This window comes from Chrysemys picta, chromosome 4 (assembly GCF_011386835.1).
Source record: "Chrysemys picta bellii isolate R12L10 chromosome 4, ASM1138683v2, whole genome shotgun sequence".
Taxonomy (NCBI): domain Eukaryota; kingdom Metazoa; phylum Chordata; order Testudines; family Emydidae; genus Chrysemys; species Chrysemys picta.
The window spans coordinates 6,390,345-6,412,431 of record NC_088794.1 but is presented as its reverse complement, the minus strand read 5'-3'; the positions used below and the strand labels follow the sequence as shown (position 1 = coordinate 6,412,431).

At 41.7% G+C, this 22,087-nt stretch overlaps 2 protein-coding genes across 3 annotated transcripts; both read right to left on the bottom strand.

Annotated features, from left to right (window-relative positions):
- Positions 1-10,855: 10,855 nt before the first annotated feature.
- Positions 10,856-13,590, bottom strand: LOC135982872 (olfactory receptor 5AR1-like). Of its 2 annotated transcripts, XM_065591256.1 has the most exons (2): positions 13,579-13,590; positions 10,856-11,782 (listed from the first exon to the last, which is right to left on the bottom strand). In XM_065591256.1, exon 2 carries the CDS (start codon positions 11,738-11,740, stop codon positions 10,856-10,858), a length of 885 nt encoding a protein of 294 aa, XP_065447328.1. In that variant the 5' UTR covers positions 11,741-11,782; positions 13,579-13,590. The 2 variants fall into 2 exon arrangements, with proteins under 2 accessions (XP_065447328.1, XP_065447327.1); XM_065591255.1 differs by lacking the exon at positions 13,579-13,590 and having other exon boundaries at positions 10,856-11,800.
- Positions 13,591-21,080: 7,490 nt separating this feature from the next.
- LOC103307423 (olfactory receptor-like protein COR8) lies at positions 21,081-22,051 on the bottom strand. The gene has a single exon (XM_008178174.2). It carries the CDS (start codon positions 22,049-22,051, stop codon positions 21,113-21,115), a length of 939 nt encoding a protein of 312 aa, XP_008176396.2. The 3' UTR covers positions 21,081-21,112.
- Between the last annotated feature and the right edge of the window lie 36 nt (positions 22,052-22,087).

The window sequence follows — 22,087 nt, the reverse complement described above, 5'->3', positions numbered from 1 at the left end:
GACCCCGTTCCAAATCAGGCACTTGGACCTGGCTCTCACGTCCCAGATCAGGCTTACAACCACTCGGCTATCGAGATAGACTTTCTCTCTCTCTGTCCCAATGAATCCTTTATTATTCATACAAAGTGGAACAGCTCCAACAGGAGAGATTGAGAGACTGAGATGCGCCATAGAATAGAAAATAGGGCAGACATTAGGGCACTCACCTGTGATATTGGCAATATAAATCTATTTCCCTGCTCTTAATTAGGCAGAGAAGGGACTTGACTAGGGGTCTCCCACATCCCAGATGAGTGCCCTGATAGCTGGGATTTGGCTATTTTGGGGTCGCTCTCTCTATGGCTCTGGAGTTTAACCAGAAATTCCACCCTGAACCTGAGAAATGTTTTATCAAAACTGAGACATTCCAAAGAAAAGATTCCTATTTGGCAAATCCATATTTTTTGGGGAAAATCCATTTTATTAAAAAGCTCCCAGCCAGTTTGAGTGCAGAGAATGGACAGGGCCCACTTTGTGAGCAGCTGTTCAGGATTTTGTTTTAGCCTCATCACTCAATGTGTGGGCCCAGGTGTGACGGGCTGGGCAAGAGCTGGTCACTCAGCCCCCTGTCACGCCAGCTCCCATTAAGGGAAGCAAATTGGAGCTGGCTAGAAAAACCTGCACCTAATTGGTGAATGGGAGACAGTTACCCACCCAATTAGCCTGGGGCTATAGAAAAGGCTGGGAGGAAGGAGGCCAAAAGTGGGGGAGACTAAGGGAGGGATAGTAGAGTGCTCCTAGGTGTAGACATGAGAACCCAAGCTGTGTATTGCAAAAAGGGGGTGGGAACAGAACCTGTAAGTAAATGACACCAGTGGTTACTGAACTTCAGGGTTTCTGAGTGACTTGTCAGCCCAGCAGGTGCCAAGAGGGATCTGCTATACCAGGTCTTATTTAAACTATTCTAACCCTGCTCTGAAGACAGAATTTATAATTTGCTTGTGTGCTTTTCTATGGTGTTCATCACTAGAGTGTCTGAATTTATTTTCAAATACCCCTGTGAGGTAGGGAACTCAAGCACAGAGACATTAAGATCAAAACTTGCCACTAATTTTGGGTGCCTAATTTGAGACCCTGCAACAGCCCAGATCTGGAATTGCTGGGAAAATCCTGCTCAGGCCCCAGAATCCCTGGGCTGTTGCCTGCCCAGGGCAGAGGGGATCTTGAGGGGATTAAACTGGGAAGCTCTTGCAAATCTTCATTGATCCTGTGTGAACAGCCGTTTTTCAAATAGTCATATTTGGGCTGATTTTCATGGGAATTGCATAAGGCACCACCCTATCAAATTTCAAGTCACTGCTGCAAAGCTGGGGGGCACCAGAGCTTCTCAGAGGAAAAGGCATCAGCTATATCTATCTATATATATAATGTGGGCAAAACAATGTCTTTTTTTCCCCTAGCTTCAGTCTCAGAAATGGCAAACCAAGCTGAAATTTTCCAAATAAATACATTTCAATCTGAGGCAGGCAGCAGCCTTTTAAGTCAGGTCAATACCCCGACATGAAACATTTCAATTTTGGAATGTCCAAGTGTTTCATGTTCATCAAAAATTTCAAACAAAACATTTTGACGTTTCCAAAAGGACATTTTTCAGAATTTCCATTGTGTTCAAAATGTTAATATTTTAACTTTTTTGTCTTGATTTGGGATGCAGACACATTTTGAAAAGTCAGTTTTTCCTATGGCATGGAAATGCTGAATTTCACTCAGCGCTACCCTGTAGCATAGCCTCGGTTGCAGCACCATGGGGTAAAGGTGTTTTATTCTAGGCTAATGCTAGGGAGAAAGCACTCATGCAATGTGATAGGGAGCTTTGGGGTGCAATGGCTAGTCCATGATCCCTGCTAAAGGGCCTGGTGATGCAAAGATTGGGGGTTCACCTGAATCAAGACTTTCAAAATTTCCTTTATGGCCTGTGTTACACAGGACATCAGACTAGCTGATTACAATGGTCCTCTCTGGCCTATAATGTATGGACCTATTCCAGTATATGGCACCTTTATATTGGTATAACATCATCAACACTGATGCTTATACCAGTATAATTATATCAGTAGACAAACACATCCCTAGCAGATATAGCAAGACCTGCAAATCTTTCGGCTGTAGGCTAGATCTAAGTGTTGCCATGTGGCCGAGATGAAACCTGTACTCCTAAATCTAATTGCCACTTTGGGCATCTCAATTCAGAACTAGGCCCCATTGCTATTCCTGAAATCCCCACTCAGCTGAGGCCAAACCCTATAGGTGCCTAAACTCACTTGACACCTACATTTTTGCAGTAAAAGCTCCTTTGTGCCTGTTTCAGCCTCTGAGTATGCACACGGCTACCTCTTCCTGAGCATGGAGATGCCTGGCCCTTCCACCTCACAGGAGAAGAGATTTGACCACCTCTCCTGTGGGCACTCTAGCCGCTGAAGTATGGGATATTCTGGTGTGGTTCTCCCTCAGTCTCTCCTGTTGGAGCTGTTCTACTTTGGACTCTGATTTATTATCCCCAACCTCCAGGAGACATAAAAGACATTTTAACTATCTCTTCTGAGGTTCATGCTGCTTCAGGGATTTTGTCCCAAGTTGCCACCAATCCAAATAAGAATCACTTGTGTCAGCCACACACCATTCTACTGGGATCGGTGATAACACACCTCTTTCTCCACAGGTCGGCTTAATCCACTCAGCTCTGACAGAGTAGGAATAAATATTCTCTCGATCTCTTAGACATTAAATTAGATTCCCTGTCATCAGCTTTTCAGATATTTTGACTTGATATTTATTTTTGGCTTTTCTGCTTCAGAATAAAACACAGTGGGAAAAGGTACCTGATGCTACAGGATTGCTTATGTTGATGGTATCTATTTGCAGAAAAAACAAATAGTGTAAGATAAATAGCAGACAGAGAAAACCATAAAATATAATCTCTTGTTTTCTTATGTCTTATTTTGCCATCTCATTTATTTAGTCTCAAATGTGTTCTTTTGCATGATGAATTGTGGTGCTAGCTCAAAAATTCTAGAGCAGATCTGGGTCTGTGACACTATGCAGAATCAGCAAGATGCTCTGACATTTGGCTTAAAGGACAATTGCCGTTGCCTGTTATGTTTTAGGCCAGGTTGGAGTTCCGGTGAGAGGATGAGAAGATTGTATGTATCCTTCCTCGGTTCTGAGATTTCATCCAGTGGAGGGCACTGTTAAACATACTGAATCAAAGCAACCAGAACTGAGGTAACAATTATCAAAGCTCAGCTTAGGTCGATCGGCCATGTTCTCGGAATGTGTAATGATAAATTCCCCAGAAAAGTCCTCTCTGGTGAGCTTAGGGACTTAGTCTGAATAATGCAGAGTTGACCTTCATCATGCAGAGCTAGCCTGCACCAAATCAGAGTATCTTCTCTCATCGCTGCATCATGCCGACATGCAGAGGACATTGTTTTACTCCTGAGTTCTCAACAGAGGAGGTTGTTTCCAGTCATCACAACCAGCTGCCCTGTCTTCACGGCTAGATGGAAGGGGAGCATCCCAAAACTTAAGAGGGATCTCAAACCCTTTTTTCTGTTTAACATGGGGTCACAGGCTGGAGAATGTTGAGAACCACTGGTTTTACTCATTGAAAACTGTTGCTGTTTTATGTAGGGCTTTTGTTTATTTATCTTCTCTCCAACCTATGAAAGAGTTTCTCTGGCAATCCTGAAATTACACCTCTACTCCAATATAACACTGTCCGCGGAAGCCGAAAAATCTTACCGCGTTTTAGGTGAAACCGCATTATATTGAACTTCCTTTGATCCGTCGAAGCATGCAGCCCTGCCCCCCCGGAGCACTGCTTTACCGCGTTATATCTGAATTCGTGTTATATCGGGTCGCATTATATCGGGGTAGAGGTGTATATCAATGGTCTGCTTTGTTTGGCTTTCTTTGGACTTTGTAAACAGTGAGACAGGTTCATCCCTGAAGTAACTCCCTTGTCTTGAGAGAATGATATGGGGACAGATCAAGAATGAATGTAGTCCAATCAATTTATAATGATGTACGATTGTGATGTACTAGTACACATTATGTAGTACTAGTGTGATGGGGCTATCACTATTCATAGCACTAGCACGCTTCCTACACACAGTGACATTTGAATATTCATACTGGATATGCTCTGGTTAGTCCAAGGAAGTTTTGCCTGAATCATCGATCACTTAAATCCACTTCTTGTGCTCCTAGGAATACTGCTTATGATTTTTCCATATATGTACAAAATGGAATGACGCTATAGTGCCATAACATAAAAGGACTATTTTCCTTTCAACACGTTAATACCGGTACAGGATTGGAAACCCCATCGTGCAATCAACAACTTCCCATGAGCAAATACACATTTTCAATGAGCAGTTAGACATCCAGTTCCCTGGACAACTCCCTGGAATGGGAGTTTGGTGCCTTTATATCCCCACTTAAACTCCTGCAGTCTGAACCAATATTGACTGAAGTCAATCGGAGTCTTTTCATTGGCTTCAATGAGCTTTGGATCTGTTCCTTGTTGGGCGTGGTTGAAAATTTTCCACCTAAACTTTCAGTTGATGGGGAAGAAATGGAACGGTTGCCTGGTAGGGGTGTGAAAGTTACTAGTGACCCCCCCTTAACAGAGCAGCCTTTATGTCAACCAGGGCCATTAGGGGGAAGCAGACACTTCAAGTACACAGTAGCCTGAACTTTTCAACTGTCTTCCCTTCAAGGCCTTACGGTAGTTGGAGCTGGTCCCAAGCCGGTTTTCACTGACCAGATAGCAAAAGCACGGGTCTGACAACCACCAATCAAGTGTTAACACTGCAAGGACCTTTGTCTGAATGTGTATAAAGGATCTGTAAAATGTGTGTAAGACAGAGTTTTTGTACTAAGGTGCAAAGCTCTCCTTTCTTCTGCAGAATAAAGCAACTCTTCCTTATCCCTGTCTGGCTGTTATTGGCTCTCAGCTAGGTGGACCCGATATTTCGGTAACAGTTTCTGGCGACTCCGCCGGGACTATCCTAGCTCGGACATTGGACTCCGGACGGCTGCGGCGAATTGGGAACGGCGCCAACGGGGTGTTTCGCCCCTTTTCTCTCCTTCACCGCAGCCCCTGGGGTTCGTGCTCCGATAAGGTGAGTCCTAATAGGATAAGGAGACACTATCTGGTTCTGGTCTGGTTAACCGGTTAATGAATTTCTGTCTTATACATTTGGGCGTTAGGTGTGTGGACGGAACTGAGCCTCTCATTCGTAATTCCTCAGAGTGGAAGCCATCGCGTGCAATGAAGCTCTGAGGTCGAATTGGGATCCTTCTGTCCCGTCCCCTGTAGCGGTCAGTATTAGTAGAAATTCCTGTAATAGGATCCTATTAGGCCATAATTCCCTCTGTTCTCTGTGTAATTCTCTGTTAGAGTGTCAGCAGGCAGATGGGTGGGTCTCTGGTAAAACCCTCTGAGGATAGCCCTTTAGATTATATGTTAAGTAAATGGTCTTTACCAGGTGTTTAAAAAGAAATAGTTACACCTTGTGTAGAAATTGATGTGGCTAGTGTTGTGGAAATTGAATTGTGGAGAACATGTGCAGTATATATTGTAGTAGAGGTATAAGAAATGCAAACCTACCAATATAGGTTGTGTTGTCTTGTTCAGATCACTGTGTGTTTGAAAGCAGGAGTTAGAAGTAAAAGGCAATCAAAAGTCCGGGAAAGTTAATTGTGTCCCTTTTTAAGTAAGAATCTTTAAGCCGTGGATAGCTTTGGATCTGGAAGCAAGCCAGAAAGCATCTGTATTAATGCAATTTTCTAACTAATAAGGTAGTAGCCACTGAAACCTGGGCTGCATATGAAACAAATACAAGGAAATATGTGGTAATTCCTCTGTTTTGCCTAAAATCAACAAGAGTATGTGTAATAAAGTAAATATTTTATGTAATGACTGACTGCCCAGAAGGGGTAGACCTCGGTTCTTTTGTCTTTCAGATCATCAGAGAAAACGGATGCCAGCTGAATAGCATTCGATGTACCATGCATTTACTGGTACAATAGGAATTATTTTTGTGTTCTTTGTCCTGTCTTGTGATGTTTGTCTTGTGGCCAGAATTGTTGGATTTAATATTTTCATAGGACAGTCTAGCTCAAATTTAAATAGAAGGGTTAAATCAAAAAGCAGATACTTGTTTTATTCAACTTGGAATACAAAGTGTTTGGATAAATCAGGAAAATGTGATATACTAAAGTCTGATATATTTGCTTAAATAAGAAAAAGAAACTTCATTGGCCAGATTTTTTAATTGAAAAATTGTTGTTAAAATTTGCATACCGACAGTCTTTGGAAGCAAGGACATGGAAGGTTAACCCACTCCCCATATTGCCCAGGGGATCCTTCTGGCTACCTCAGATTTCTAGCCAGAGGGCTGGGGAGGGAGGAAAGCTATTGGACACCAGAGGTTGTACCGAGTGGACTCCTCAAAGGTGGGTGTACTTGTCCTGGTTTGTTGCTCCAAAGCTCTGTAATAAAGTTATTTTACTGGAAGGGTGTACATGGCATACATTGAGTAATAAGACTAATGTACTGTATAATGGCAATTGTGTATGTGTTCATTTTTGGGAGAAGGTGTATGAGTGAAGAGTGGAAGTTTCCTTTGTAGGTTAAAAGAAGCCAAGAAGGGAAGCAGGAAAAAGAACAGAACGAGTTAACTGGAAAAAAAAAAAATAGCCAGCAAGCTCAGTCCAAAGATAAGATGCTGGCCCATCCAAGGACACTGCCCACAGCTAAGACTTGGCTGATAGCCAAGAAAAGGGGGGGCTGAATGTGCCCAAGCAACTATGAGATCTGCAAAACACTGCCAGGCATTAATGAAATGTGTTAGGTTTCTTTTCTCACAGATAAAAGAAGTGTTACCCAAAGACCCTAGCACCCCTGCCATTCATTGAAACAAGGAGACTGAGTCTACGTAAAGTCCATCAACGAAAGACTGCTTTGGCTCCACACTGGAAAGGCCCTTTCCAAGTGCTGTTAACCACCAACACCGCTGTGAAGTGCCAAGGACTGCCTGCCTGGACCCATGCTTCTCACTGTAAAAAGACCCCTCCACCTCGGGAGGACTCTCCGACTGATAAGCCTATTTCTCCTTCTAGCTCTGCTGTGTCTTCTGAACAGCAGGGAAAAGGAAAAAAGACAAGGTGAAGTGCTAGTAACCTCTCCCTTGTCCACTGACAGACCTACTGTGCCTCTGGATTTTTCTAGAAGAAGCAAAACCATTACAGGGTGATGTGCTAGTAACCTCTCCCCTGTATGATGCTAAACCACACTGTTTCAGGAAAAGAGAAGAAGGAACACTTGCTTCATTGGAACCACCAAAGTCCAGGGATTCCTGACTACAAGAGACATTAAGAACTGACCCTGGTGAAGAAACAAAGAATTATACACTGGCAGGAAGAAACTTGTGGGACCCATGCTTGGGAATGTGGTATAGTACTACACCAAAAAGAAATGTATTAGGATATCAATGAACTGTGATTAACACTACACTAGGGACTGTTAAATTTTCATTACCCTTATTCAGTTTCCAGATCACCACTACATACCCAAATTGCTCACAGGAGGCTGCCATTAGATTAGCACAACAGAGGGTTTGGGTTATTTCCTCTAGAAAGAAAAGTGACTTGACTGGATCCCTATGGGATGGGGCCAAAAGTGCAGCAGCAGTTTGGAATATTTTTAAGAACCAAGAACATGATGAGAAATTGGGGCACAGCTAACCCAGGTACAGGCTGGAATTGGTGAGTTACATGTTATCTCCGCCCTTAGTTCTATGACCCAGAAGTTGCTGACAGAGATGGTATTGAATATCACTGAGGCTGGGAAGGCATTGCAGTGGGATCTAGCATGTTCAGAAATTCAGGATTTCCTGAATGACCAGCTAATGGCCATTCGGAATGATCTAGAGCATCAGGCTTGGCCCACTGCCCTTACAGACACATCAGGAGTACCATCTGATCTGTGGCCATGGAGACATACTTGGAGACTTTCTGGGTGGAAGTGCAGACATTCTCAGTGCTCCTTCCAAGCATATGGACCGGTTGGGGGGGGTGTGGGCTCCCACATACCGAATCCTGCCGGGTCCATGGGGAGGATGCATGTGGGATTGGGTAATTCACCAAGATATCTGGGAAATTAGACCTCCTGGTATGCCCAATCGATTTTTAGTCAGTGCTCCTGGGATTACATCTGACATTTGGATGGGGTTAGGGAGTCAATGGACATTTTGGTCATTAGAACCCCCACAGCTTCAGTGTATCCGTAAACTGAAGCCAGGAGAAGTTGTTACTCTTCATGACTACGTTTGCTGGGAGGGTAGGGGACAAGGAACTACCCTGACAGGACACTTATTTTTTCAAGCTAATGATAGCTGTGTGTATGTTAATGACACCATATCGCAAGACATACATTTTAATCTCACTACCACTGCAGGCAACCATATCATTTACTGGCCTGCAGATAGAGTTTTTCAAGTAGCCCTTAAGTTCCAGATACCCTTTAACTGGACTAGTTTAGTATCTGATAGATTTCAGAATTTGTTTTCACTGTTACCAGAGATTCAGAAAATCTCTGAAGTACAAGGGCAAATTCACATGCTTCAAAATATATATCAAGTTGAAAAGTATGCCTTTCAGACTGTTGATAGAGTATCTATTTTATGTACTAAGTATGATGTATTGTGCTTTATGACTAAGGCTGTACAACAACCCCATTATAGTATTGCTATGGGAATGTTATTGCTTGTATTGTTATTAGTTATTTTAGGATTATGTTATTGTTGTAAAAGACGTAATAATAGTAATACCTTTCATGTCCATGCTCATCATGCATTGTCATTACATCCAATCAAAACCCTTTAGGTTGAAGCATCTGAAGTAAAATCTGAATTCCAAGACTTAATGCAAATAGAGATTTGAAAATGTTTGTTGTACTAGTATACAAAAGGGGGGGGGTTGTGGAAGCAGAGAAAGAACTGACAGGAAGGGGATGCAATGCATGACAGTTCGTTAGCAAGAGTTAGGCTAACTGTAACCCTAATAATGCGAGATTTGTAGAAGCGAGGAATGTGTGAGGCGAGTGGGAAAGAACTGTGTGAGAAGTTGTTGCGACCTTGTGTAGATAATATGGAATGTAGACTAAGAGTCTACATTAGTGAGCAAAACAAGATATCAGAATGACCTATGTATAAACAGAATGCTGCTGTTGTTTTCCATGCTGTATCTCTTGATCACACCTTTAGTTTTGAGGACCTCCTTCCAGACCTTGGGTCATGGTTTACGGGGCTCTTTCAAACAATTGTTAAATGGATTCTTTTCTTTCTATGTGTTATTTGGACAATGATACAATGTGCCAAATGCCTGTGTAATGCTATGATCAAAAGCTCTGCTGTCCATAAGAAAACCCAGTATCTGTCCCTCCAGCTTGATCGCAAATTGCATAACGGGCCTGACAATTTTTGAATTTGTCAGGCCCGAAGGGGGGACTGTGAAAGTTACTAGTGACCCCCCCTTAACAGAGCAGCCTTTATGTCAACCAGGGCCATTAGGGGGAAGCAGACACTTCAAGTACACAGTAGCCTGAACTTTTCAACTGTCTTCCCTTCAAGGCCTTACGGTAGTTGGAGCTGGTCCCAAGCCGGTTTTCACTGACCAGATAGCAAAAGCACGGGTCTGACAACCACCAATCAAGTGTTAACACTGCAAGGACCTTTGTCTGAATGTGTATAAAGGATCTGTAAAATGTGTGTAAGACAGAGTTTTTGTACTAAGGTGCAAAGCTCTCCTTTCTTCTGCAGAATAAAGCAACTCTTCCTTATCCCTGTCTGGCTGTTATTGGCTCTCAGCTAGGTGGACCCGATATTTCGGTAACAGGGGTATCTGGTCATCGGAAGAGGCTGATCATGAGGTCACCTGACAGAGAGTAAGATGGTTATAAAAGGGCAGAAGCTGCTCTATTTGGGCTCTACCTGGCCATGTTTGACCAGCTAGAACTGAGAGGAGCTGCCTGTAGGAGCTAGATGAGGAGGGAGAGGAGCAGTCTGTCTGAACACAGACGGCTACCCAAGGGGACTCCCAAGGAAAGGATGAGCTGGTGAGGTCCATTGAAGTTAGGATGTGTGTCCTTTTCTAAATGGGCTTGTGCTTTATTGGTGGAGTATTAGCTCTACAGTGTTAGATTCTGGTTCAGAGTGTCCCTCTCTGTGTTACATTCTTTACACATACTGTGTGGCCCTGTGGGAGAGTTCAGCTGTAACCCACAAGGCTCACACTGTTCGGTGGCATTCTAGGACAGGGAGTGTTTAAGCTACGGCAGAGTCTGAACAGTCACCCCTGAGCCCAGGGACTAGCCAGCTAGATATCAGGTTCTAGCTCTCCAGAAAGGGCGCTAGGCTGAGGGCCTGCACCCTGATTGTGTGCCTAGGAACCCAGAGACTGCAGCAGTGACTGGCTCCATTCAGTCTCTGGCAGCTTAAAACATCTGGGGATCCAAGCTGGGATTCCTCTCAACACAAGCTGGTGGGTATCCAGCAAGGGGAGCTGAAGGGGGTCTGTGACAAATGCTCCCTTTCAATAGTGATCTTTGCAGCCTCTTGGTCATTCCTGAACCTAGGAAACTGAATTTCCAAGATGAACAGGCCTGGATTCCATTTTTTGTTTTGTTTTGTTTTTGGAACAAGCCACAGAATACAGTTAAAACAAAGGAAATCAGAGCTATGACACAGAGAATTCACTATTTATTCACCACTTGTTTATTGATAAGCACAAATCCCAATAATTATATTAACTATGAACAAAACTTCTTGTTTATCATCTTCCTAAAGGCGTCCTTCACCTCCTTGTTCCTCAGGCTGTAGATCAGGGGGTTCAGCATGGGAATTATGAGTATATAAAACACAGAGATGATCTTGTCTGGGTCTGTGGTGTAGCCGGAACTGGGTCGTAAATACATGAAGATGACAGTCCCGTAGAAAATTGTGACGGCCGTCAGGTGGGAGGCGCAGGTGGAGAAGGTTTTGCATCTGCCCTTGGCAGAGTGGATTTGCAGGATGGCAATGAGGATGTACATGTAGGAGAATAGTACAATGAGAATAGTAGTCATGACCACTATACTGGACAAGGTGAAATGCACCATGTTAGCGATGTGGGTGTTGGAGCAGGACAGCTTAAGGACTGGGGGGATGTCACAGAAGAAATGGTTGATGACATTGGAGTCACAGAAGGACAGGGTAAATATAAATGGAGTCTGAACAACTGCATTCACAAAGCCGCATATGTACGAAGCAACCACTAGTAATACACAAAGTCTCTTTGACATGACGACGCTATAGAGCAAGGGGTTACAGATGGCTATGAAGCGATCATATGCCATTACCGCCAACAGGCAAGCTTCATTGGTCAGAAAGTTACAGACAAAGAAAAACTGTGCTGCGCACGCAGCGAGGGAAATGGGTTTGGCCTGAACCACAAAAGTCATCAGCAACCGAGGAGCAACAACCGAGGAATTACCAACATCGGCAAGAGACAAATTGCTGAGGAAATAGTACATGGGGGTGTGGAGTCGGGAGTTGAACCTGATCAACATGATCATCCCTAGATTCCCCGCCAAGGTGATAACATAGATCATTAGGAACGACACAAAGAGGGGGACCTGAAGCTCCGGATGATCCATGAATCCCTGGAAAACGAAGTCTATAACCACGGTGTGATTTCCCTCCGCCATTTCTTCCAACCATGATCTCCTTTACAGGGGAAAAGTGAAATGTGCAATTAAACAGGAGCCAAGAAAAGACCAAGAGTGGATCCTCCACACTCATTCTGACTTCCCTCGTGAAATATTGCACCAACCCGAGGCAGTGGGAATACATCAGGGGACAATCCTAGGGAATACACTGTTTGCATTACATTCACACTGTCCACTACATCTCAGGCTTTGTCATGCTGAGAATTAGCGCATACTGTGTATTAAAGTGCATCCAACCTGATAGCCTATACAGTCAGAGGCAACAAAGAAAGGTAATGTTCCGTATGAAAAGGAAAGTCAATGAATATACAGAGAGACAAGTGAATGGTCAAGAGTTCATTCACTAGCCCTGCTTTTCTGTTCCTGATCCCACGGCCATCATTGGGAGCTCTGGGACTCCTCCCCTTTGAAAACTAGACCTGGAAAGAAATTTCAATTGCAGTTTTTTTTCCAGGAGAAATGCAGATTCAGCAACACCAAAATCTTTTTAGTTTACATGACTTGTAAGTTTCAACATATCCTTCATTTTTTTAAATTAAACAATCATTTAAAAATGCTCAAAAGGAAAACAAAACTTTTTTTTTAACCTGAAACATTCTGTTTGACCCTGATTTTTTTTACTTTAACATTTGCTGAAAATTTCAAATAAATTCCATGACCCAAAATGATTTTTTCTGACTTTTTGAAATTGTTACAAACCAAAAAATATGTTATTCACACAGCTCTATTGAAAACACAGGCCAGTTTAAATGCATTAACTAAATATGGATTTAGACCCCTAACAGTGGACATCTATAACAGAGATCTGTTATAAACCCACAGGGGTAACACATACATTTTGCAGATGTGCATTATAACTATTTTCTCCCACACACTGCAAATCTTTCTACATGGCAGTGATGCTTTTAGCTGGCATAGACTAAAAGCCTTTTCCGTGTAGATTCAGCAGGGAATGTGCTATGGTATCAGGCAACCTAGTCTGCAAGCTGCTGGTCTTGGCTTATCCAGCACTAGGCACTGACAAGTTCTTGTCTGGGTGTAGACCTGGGCAGGTCTCAGGCACTGACAGAAAATGGAAGCACACAGGCAGAATTCAGGGAGAATGGTACCACTAGTGTTCCCGGGGTGATAGGGATGGGTTAGCTAGAGCGTGCAGAGAGCTGCATGGGCAACTGGCTTGAAGATAAACCAGAGCCTGGCCTCACATCCTGTTGTCTGATAGCACTGGTCAGCCTGAGTGGACAGAGACTGCACACTGGATAGAAAATGCTTCTGTGATTAAGCTCTCCCGTAACTCTGATGCATTGATACAAGACAGCCATTGCCCCAGAACACGAGCAGAACAGGGCAGGAAATGGTTTTCCTATCCCATGACAATTTTTGAGATATTGACAGTTTTTCCTGTCTTGAATTGTGACGGAGTGAAAACATTGAAATTTTTTGCTAACCAAAAATCAGGAGAAGAACTAAATTCAGGTCAATTGAAATATTTGATTTGGATACATTCTAGACCATTTTGGTTTGGTTGCAAACATTTTTTAGCTGCAATTAGCTGAAATTTCAAAATGACTTTTCACGTTGAATCATGACAATGGATTTTTTTTTATTTTGAAACAAAAACATTTCAACAATTTATAAGCTCCCCCCCAAAAATGTTGAAAAAAATTGCCCAAACCGATCCTTTCCTGCAAACAGTTCCAGTTTTGATGAATGAGTGATGAAAAATGTGTTTAGTGGGAACATACCTGACCAGCTCTGATCACAACATTTTCTCTGAAAGCGATGATACAGACAGACTCCCAGCAAATGGGTGTTTGATACGTTCCATTATGATCTCCATTTGCTTCAAGAAAAGTTTGCAGATGATACTAAACTGCTCAAGATAGTTAAGACCAAAGCAGACTGTGAAGAACTTCAAAAAGATCTCACAAAACTAAGTGTTTGGGCAACAAAATGGCAAATTAAATTTAATGTGGATAAATGTAAAATAATGCACACTGGAAAAAATAACCCCAACTATACATACAATATGATGGGGGCGAATTTAGCTACAACAAGTCAGAAAAAAGATCTTGGAGTCATCGTGGATAGTTCTTTGAAGATGTCCACGCAGTGTGCAGAGGCGGTCAAAAAAGCAAACAGGATGTTAGGAATCATTAAAAAGGGGATAGAGAATAAGACTGAGAATATCTTATTGCTCTTATATAAATCGATGGTACGCCCACATCTCGAATACTGCATACAGATGTGGTCTCCTCATCTCAAAAAGGATATACTGTCACTAGAAAAGGTTCAGAAAAGGGCAACTAAAATGATTAGGGGTTTGGAACGGGTCCCATATGAGGAGAGATTAAAGAGGCTAGGACTCTTCAGCTTGGAAAAGAGGAGACTAAGGGGGGATATAATAGAGGTATATAAAATCATGAGTCATGTGGAGAAAGTGGATAAGGAAAAGTTATTTACTTATTCCCATAATACAAGAACTAGGGGTCACCAAATGAAATTAATAGGCAGCAGGTTTAAAACAAATACAAGGAAGTTCTTCTTCACACAGCACACAGTCAACTTGTGGAACTCCTTACCTGAGGAGGTTGTGAAGGTTAGGACTATAACAGAGTTTAAAAGAGAACTGGATAAATTCATGGTGGTTAAGTCCATTAATGGCTATTAGCCAGGACGGGTAAGGAATGGTGTCCCTAGCCTCTGTCTGTCAGAGGATGGAGATGGATGGCAGGAGAGAGATCACTTGATCATTGCCTGTTAGGTTCACTCCCTCTGGGGCACCTGGCATTGACCACTGTCAGTAGACAGGATACTGGGCTAGATGAACCTTTGGTCTGACCTGATACGGCCGTTCTTATGTTCTTATGTTATGTTCTTACCTCTTAATTAGCCCAATTACTTCAGCTGAGCGACTCTGGGTGCATATCTGTGTGCATGAGAACAGTATGCGGTCAGCAATGTTGCTGAAATTAATATGAGATGTATGCCGATGGCAGTGAAGTATCATTCCTGTTTCGGATTTTTAGTCTAGATAGAAAGTTACCTGAAAATAGCTTGGGTAATTCCTATTTATTAAACAAACTGCTCTCAATCCCGCCAGTTCCTTCTGTCATGTTACCTGCGTCAGGGGTTTAAAAAGTTAAGTTATTTAAATTAAATATACAGAACACAGGAATTTCCAGAACAGGTCCCCTAAGGATCTATTTCTTCACTGTGATAGTCATTACAGTATGCTTCAGAGTTAGGTGCAAGCCATCATCATAAGCATTATGGAATAACATGGTTCTGGGGGAAGTTTCCTCCTCAGTCTAGACAGTAACCTGCATCAAGCCCCATGTCCCAAAGCCTGAGGTTTTTTATCTTTAAACGTTGTTGCCATTCCACTGTAAAATACAAATATTCTTAATATTCATACCTATGTCAAATCCTTTTTTGGATGATTAAGTAGATAGATATAAGGGTGAGTGGGGACAGATTCGATAGATTAATTACATGGCTCCAATCTACAGTGACTTCAATGGAATTATGGCCCACTTACACCAGCTGCAACTTTGACCCATTAATTCCAACGGAGCTGAACTGACTGACGCCATTCTGAGATCTGACCCATTGCTGGCTAAGGGGCTGTTGGAGGCTATTGGAATTGAAATCCTATTTTTGGTCTCAGAACAGGCACCGTGAGGAAAGCGCTTTGCACCCTTCCCACGGACTCGTCCCTGTTTTCCCTTCCTCCCAATGTGAATTCTGACCGGCGGAGAATATCTGAAGACCATGGATGTTCTGGGTCTGATTTAGGCTGCACATATTCTGTGTATAGACTGAGAACGTCCAGCCCTATGGAAGTCATTCCATGCCCTTAAACCAGTAATAAATCCACTTTCAAAAAAAGTCAGAATTCTTGGCACTTTAGGAAAAGTGAAAGTCTTTTCGACTGAATAAGTTACACAAAACATCAAATATTAGACATCCAAATGCCTTATTTTCAATTTTCTCCCTTACTCTATTTTGTTCTTACCAAAATAAATATCTCCAACAGTCAGGAAACTGTATTTTATGCTAAAGAAAAAACAAAATAAACAAGGTTGAAATAGCCAAAAATCAGAGTGCAGAAAAATCTAACTTCAAAAGAATAATCAGAGATAATGTTTATTCCACTTCTGTTGGAGCCATACTCATGAGACTTACCAGTGGAGAGAGAGCTATTTCATTCTTCTCTCTAAACACTGGCGTGTTGATGATACAGAGTATTTATATTTGCTTCAGTGGCCATTAGGGACAGCACCTCAAGACTCAGAATCACAGCCGAGGCAGAAATGAGATAATTAAAAATCCTGTTCGTCCTTCTGGAGATTGGGGATAATCACAAAGATTTGTTGTCTCCAATAGTTGGGCATAAGTTCAAGTGTCTTCTGTATTCTCCTTCTTTTAGTTTCCAGATGAGATGCCCCCGTTGCCCTGAATCAGAGAAATTCTCAACTGGTAGCCCCACCATTGCCAGGAGTACATTGTGACATATATTTGATAACAAAGTTTTTGATCTCAGTTGGCATGTTCTGTGTCTCTGGACTGATGGCTAGATGAAGAATTTATATCATTCTTTGCACAGGCAATATGGGACACCAGTTTCCACAGATCATTTCTTGGCCTGCAATAACCTGAGCAGAGTGGCTAATAAGATTGTGTCCCATCCCTGTGTTTCTCCAGAAGTGAGACGGCAGTGAAAGTTAACACTACAGACAGAAGCTGCATTTTCTATCTTTGCTGTTCTTGTCTTTTCCTTTTTGTGTTTGTTTGTCTTGTTTTGTCTTCTAAAAAGCAGGATCAGACGTCAACAACAACAGCAGCATTAATAACAGTTCCAGACCATCTCAACTAACTAAAAAGTGAGAAAGTCAAGCAGTAGGCATGAGCACAACATAACCCCGGAAAAATCTAGAGAGAGCTTCTGTCACTGCGGCTACATAAGCTGGGGGTGGTAAAGTAAAAAAATTGGTCCTTTCTTTCTTAGGCCCTCCTGAGTTCAGGGAAACAGGAGACTGAATTAAAACAAAATACCAGAGCCCATCAGTTTCTACTTTCAACTGGAACATCCCCAGGGCCCTGAAATGTAGCTAGCTGCTTGGCCCATGTATTCCGTTAACATTAATACCGCAATACATAACACTCATTGACTGGATACAGCAGAATGCTCAGTTACAGTCGGTGTAAGAATATTATAGAACGTTGACATATTTTTCTAATAAAATTATATGGAAATTTTCCATAAAGAATTGGCTTCAGGTTTGAATACAATATAAAACCTCTACTAGTGGAGGCTGGGGGAGATGCTTGTTTATTCACTGAGTGGATTATTTTAGTTTGGAACCAAAGATTAAAGCTAGGCAGGAAATGGTTTTCCTGTCCCATGAAAATTTGGGAGATTTTAAAAATGTCCCATCCCCAAAGCTGATATTTTCCTTTTTTCCACAAACCAAAAAGCTGGGGGAAAGTTGATTTTGATCAATCAAAATATTTTGTTCCAATAGTTAAAATTATATGAACATTAAACAAAATGATTAGCTAATTAACATTTTGAAACATTAATTTTGAACTAAAAAAGGCAACTTTTCGTTTTGAAAATGTCAAAAATGAACATTTAGACAATTTTAAGCTTCTTTTTTCTTTCAATTTTTTTTAAATGAGTAATTCATTGAAACTGGAATTTTCCCACAAGAATATTTCATTTTTGATGAATCAGTATTTTCCAGTGCAGAAAGCACTGGGCTTAAATTGCAGCAAGGGCGGTTTAGGTTGGACATTAGGAAAAGTTTCCTAACTGTCCGGGTGGTTAACCACTGGAATAAATTACCTAGGGAGGTTGTGGAATCTCCATCATTGGAGATTTTTAAGAGCAGGTTGGACAAACCCCTGTCAGGGATATTCTAGATGGTGCTTTGTCCTGCTTATGAATGCAGGGGACTGGACTTATGACCTCTCGAGGTCCCTTCCAGGCCTATGATTATATGATTGATCCAATATTGTGCTCTAATATTTTTCATTGAAACTTTATTAATGCAAGATAAAAAGAACCCCCGTGAATGGGGTTGGGTAGCGGGTCAACTCTTGAATCCCGGAGGAAGTTGCATCTGAGTGTGCTTCAGTGGATTTATGTCCCCTCACCATTAATCACAACGGGCTAAACTCTATTATCCCTTGGCTCAAGTCTACCTCGCAGAGTTTAAGTGTAAGGCATTTCCCTGGGGTAGAAAGTATCCTAACTACAGCTGGCCAAAATTCTTTGGCTGAAACTTTTTTTCAGAGAAAAGTGCACATTCAGCTACACCAGAATGTTTGCCCAATTGTATTGGGTTCTTCGGGATGGAAAAACATCAAATAAATTCATTTCCCTACTGCTAAACCTTGCTGTTCAGTGTCCCACCTCTGCATGGAGGGGTGAAAGTAAAGCTCTAAATCAGTGTTGGTGAGAACAGGGGCTTGTTTGCATTGGGAAGCTATTCCTGAGCAAGGTAATATGTGAATTTAAGGCACTAGGGCTATTCCTGAATAGCTCCTGGTATGGACACTCTTAATTTACTGGATTAAACTAAACCGGAAAATGGCATTCTTCTATGCGGCCATGTAGGGAGTTACATTAGCTAGCTGTAGAGTCCGGTTCCTAACGCAATAGAATTGTGTCAGTGGTGAGAATAGGGCTAATCAGTGTATAGCAATGATGAGAAAAAAAATTGTATGATCAAAAGAGCTCTGTGAATAGCTGATTTCTTGGGTTGCTGGCTAATCTGAAACATAAATGAAAAATTTAGTTTCTGGTTGATCCAAATTGATTTTTTTTTTTCAAAAATTTCAATTTTTTTGGCTGACTGACAAATTGAATGAAATGTTTTGTTTGATCAGTTGCTGTTTTTGCAATTGTTATTTTTTTAAATAAAATTGAAGTAAATTTTGAAACAAAAAGTCTTTTAAATGGAAAACTTAAAATATTGAGACCTTTTAGATTTTTCTGAGATTTTAGATCAAAGCAAAACAATTCATCTCATTTGACACAGATTCATAAAATATTTCAGTTAACCCAAATCTGCGTTGCTCAGAAAAAAAGTATTTTGGTCCAACTCCCCTCTCCCCCCAGTTCTAATGAACAATATATCGTGTTGCTCAGAGTAAAACTATCCCAATTCAAATTAGTCGTGAGGCTCACATTTTCAACAGTGAGGGTGGTTAATGGCTGGAATGAACTACCATGGGAAGTGACGGTTTATCCAGCTACAGCTGCTGTGAAATCAAGACCCGATGGCTCTCTGGAAGATACACTTAATAAAACACCAGTTAATGGGCTTAATACAGAGGGTAACTCTACAGAATTGTGACCTGAGTTATACAGTCAGACTAAATAATGTCATTGTCCTTTCTAGCCCTTAACATATATGATCAATTTATAGCATTGCTGTAAGTAAACCTATAAAATCACTATATGGCATTGACAACAAGGAGTCCTGTGGCACCTTAAAGACTAACAAATGTATTTGGGCATGAGCTATCGTGGGCTGGAACCTTCTGGGTTCTCTTTGCTGAAACAGACTAACACGACTACCCCTCTGAAATATATGGCATTGGTGGGAGTAACATTACATGAGCATTATTATTGATACTACTTCATTAATTCATTAGTATTGGGCTTAATCCCAACCCCATTCTGTTAGGTGCTGTACCAACATATAACAAAAAAACAACCTCTGGCCAAAGGAGCTTGTAATCTAAGCTGAAAATAAGAGACAACGGTACAGATGACAAACAGATGGGGAGCAACACAAGGTGACAACAAGATGATTGAGAATAAAGCTGAATAACAAGTTGCTAGAGCCTTGTCAGAATTTGATTTTTAAGTTTTTTAGAATTTGAATTGATAATATCAATGTTTTATTTTTAAACCTTTTTTATTTTAAATGTTTAAATCTTTACAATTGCGGGAAATTATGGGGGATCAGACAATGGGAGGTCAGACATAATTTTGTTAATGACAGCCGACACTGAGATTCAAAAAGTTAAAGCTTTATAACTGTTAAAACACAAATTGTCAACATCACATGTCAAAATATACAAAATAAATATCCTTAAATCAAACTCTAATACATTCTCAAGCTGCAGTTTTTCTTATTCTGCCTATCTGTAAATTTCAATTATTATTGATGGCAATATTTTTTTCATTGGTTTGTGTGCATATGGTGAAATCAATAATGACCAACATTTATTGAGAAAAATCTATTCCTTCCAAGCCTAAGTATATACGATAACACTGGTTAAGAATAGATGGATATAGCACTAGTATGAATACAGATGTGATCAATATAAAGACAACTGCATAGTACTTCACTCTAGAAGGAAAAATCAAATGCATAATACAATGTGGGGAATAACTGGCTAGGAGAAGTGCTGCTGAGATGGATCTGGGAGTTCAAGTGGGTCACAAGTTGAGTATGAACCAACAATGAGCTGCAGTTGTGAAAAGGGCTGTCTGGGGTGTATTACCAGGTGTGTTGTGTGTAAGACCAAGGCAGTGATTGTATGGCTCTGCTTGGCACTGGTGAGGCCTCAGTTGAAGTTCTGTGTCTAGGTTTGGGAGCCACGCTTTAGAAAGGACGTGGGCAAATAGGAGAGAGTCCAGAGGGGAAAAACAAAAATGACAAAAAGGGTTTAGAGTAGCAGCCGTGTTAGTCTGTATGCGCAAAAAGAAGAACAGGAGTACTTTTACAAAACCTGATCTATTAGGAAAGTTTTAAAAAAATTGGGCATGTTTTGTTTTGAGACAAGACGACCGAGGAGGGACCTGATAACAGTCTTCAACTAGGTTAAGGGCTGCTATAAAGGGGATAGAGATCAATTGTGGCAGCCCGTATGAGGCCCAGACACTAAAGAGAGCAAAAGCGTTGAATTCTCATAGTGCAAGTTACATACTGAGCATTAATTAAAGCATCACATTAAGAAATTAAACCTAGAAGCAAGTTTATTTTATTTTTAATCTCAGATAACCTTGCAGGGCACCATTTCAAATAGATTAATGGTCAAGAAACAAGGAAAGGTGTCTATATTCCAACAGCCACATAATGACAGGACATTAGGTAACATTGTTCCTCTCAAGCAATTGTAAAACATAATTTCCACATGCTACAACAGTTCTTTGAGTTTCATTTAATTCTTGTAAAACATTTGTGATACACAAATCAAGACAGTAATACATAGACCATACTCCTACCCTTCTTCCAATTGTTCTTCTCAATTGACTGGAATTGTCATGGTGACAAATTAGCTGGGAATGTTTTTCCAGTCTATCACCCTCTTAAGAGCATCCTTAACCTCCTTGTTCCTCAGGCTGTAGATCAAGGGGTTCAACATGGGGACCACCAGGGTATAAAACACAGCAGAGATTTTCTCCTGTTCCAGTGAGTAGCTGGAACTGGGTTGTATGTGGCTTAAGCTTACAGGTCCATAGAACATGGTGACAGCTGTCAGATGAGAGGCACAGGTGGAGAAGGCTTTGCGCCTGCCCTTGGCGGAGCGGATCCTCAGGATAGAGAAGAGGATGTACAGATAAGAGATTATGACAAACAGGAGGGTGGACATGGCAATAACTCCAGAGAACGTTACAAGCAAAATCTCATTGATGTGGTTATCAGAGCAGGCAAGCTTCAGCAATGGGTTAGTGTCACAAAAGTAATGATTGATGATGTTGGGCCCACAGAACGACAACCTCAGCAAGCCACATGTGTGGGTCAGTGAGTTCATGAGCCCCCCTACATATGAGCTGGCCACTAGATGAATACAGACTCTCTTAGACATAACAGCGGTGTAGAGCAGAGGGTTACAAATGGCTACATAGCGGTCGTATGCCATCACGGCCAGCAGGAACCCTTCTGTGGTCACAAACACGACAAAAGAGAAGTGTTGGGCAATACAGGCAGAGTAAGAAATGCTTTTACTCCCCACTAAGAAATTCACCAGCATCCTTGGAGCGAAGACTGAGGAGTAGCAGAGGTCAACCACAGACAGGTTACTGAGGAAGAAGTACATGGGGGAATGGAGTCGGGGATCAACCCTGATCAACACAATCATCCCAAGATTCCCAACCAGCGTAAGAACGTAGATCACCAGGAACGCCGCGAAGAGGGGTATCTGCAGCTCCTGACGATCCGTCAGCCCCAGGAGGATGAACTGGGTCACTATGCTGTGATTGCACTCAGCCATTTATACAGGGGTGCATGAAACCATACCTGCCGGGAT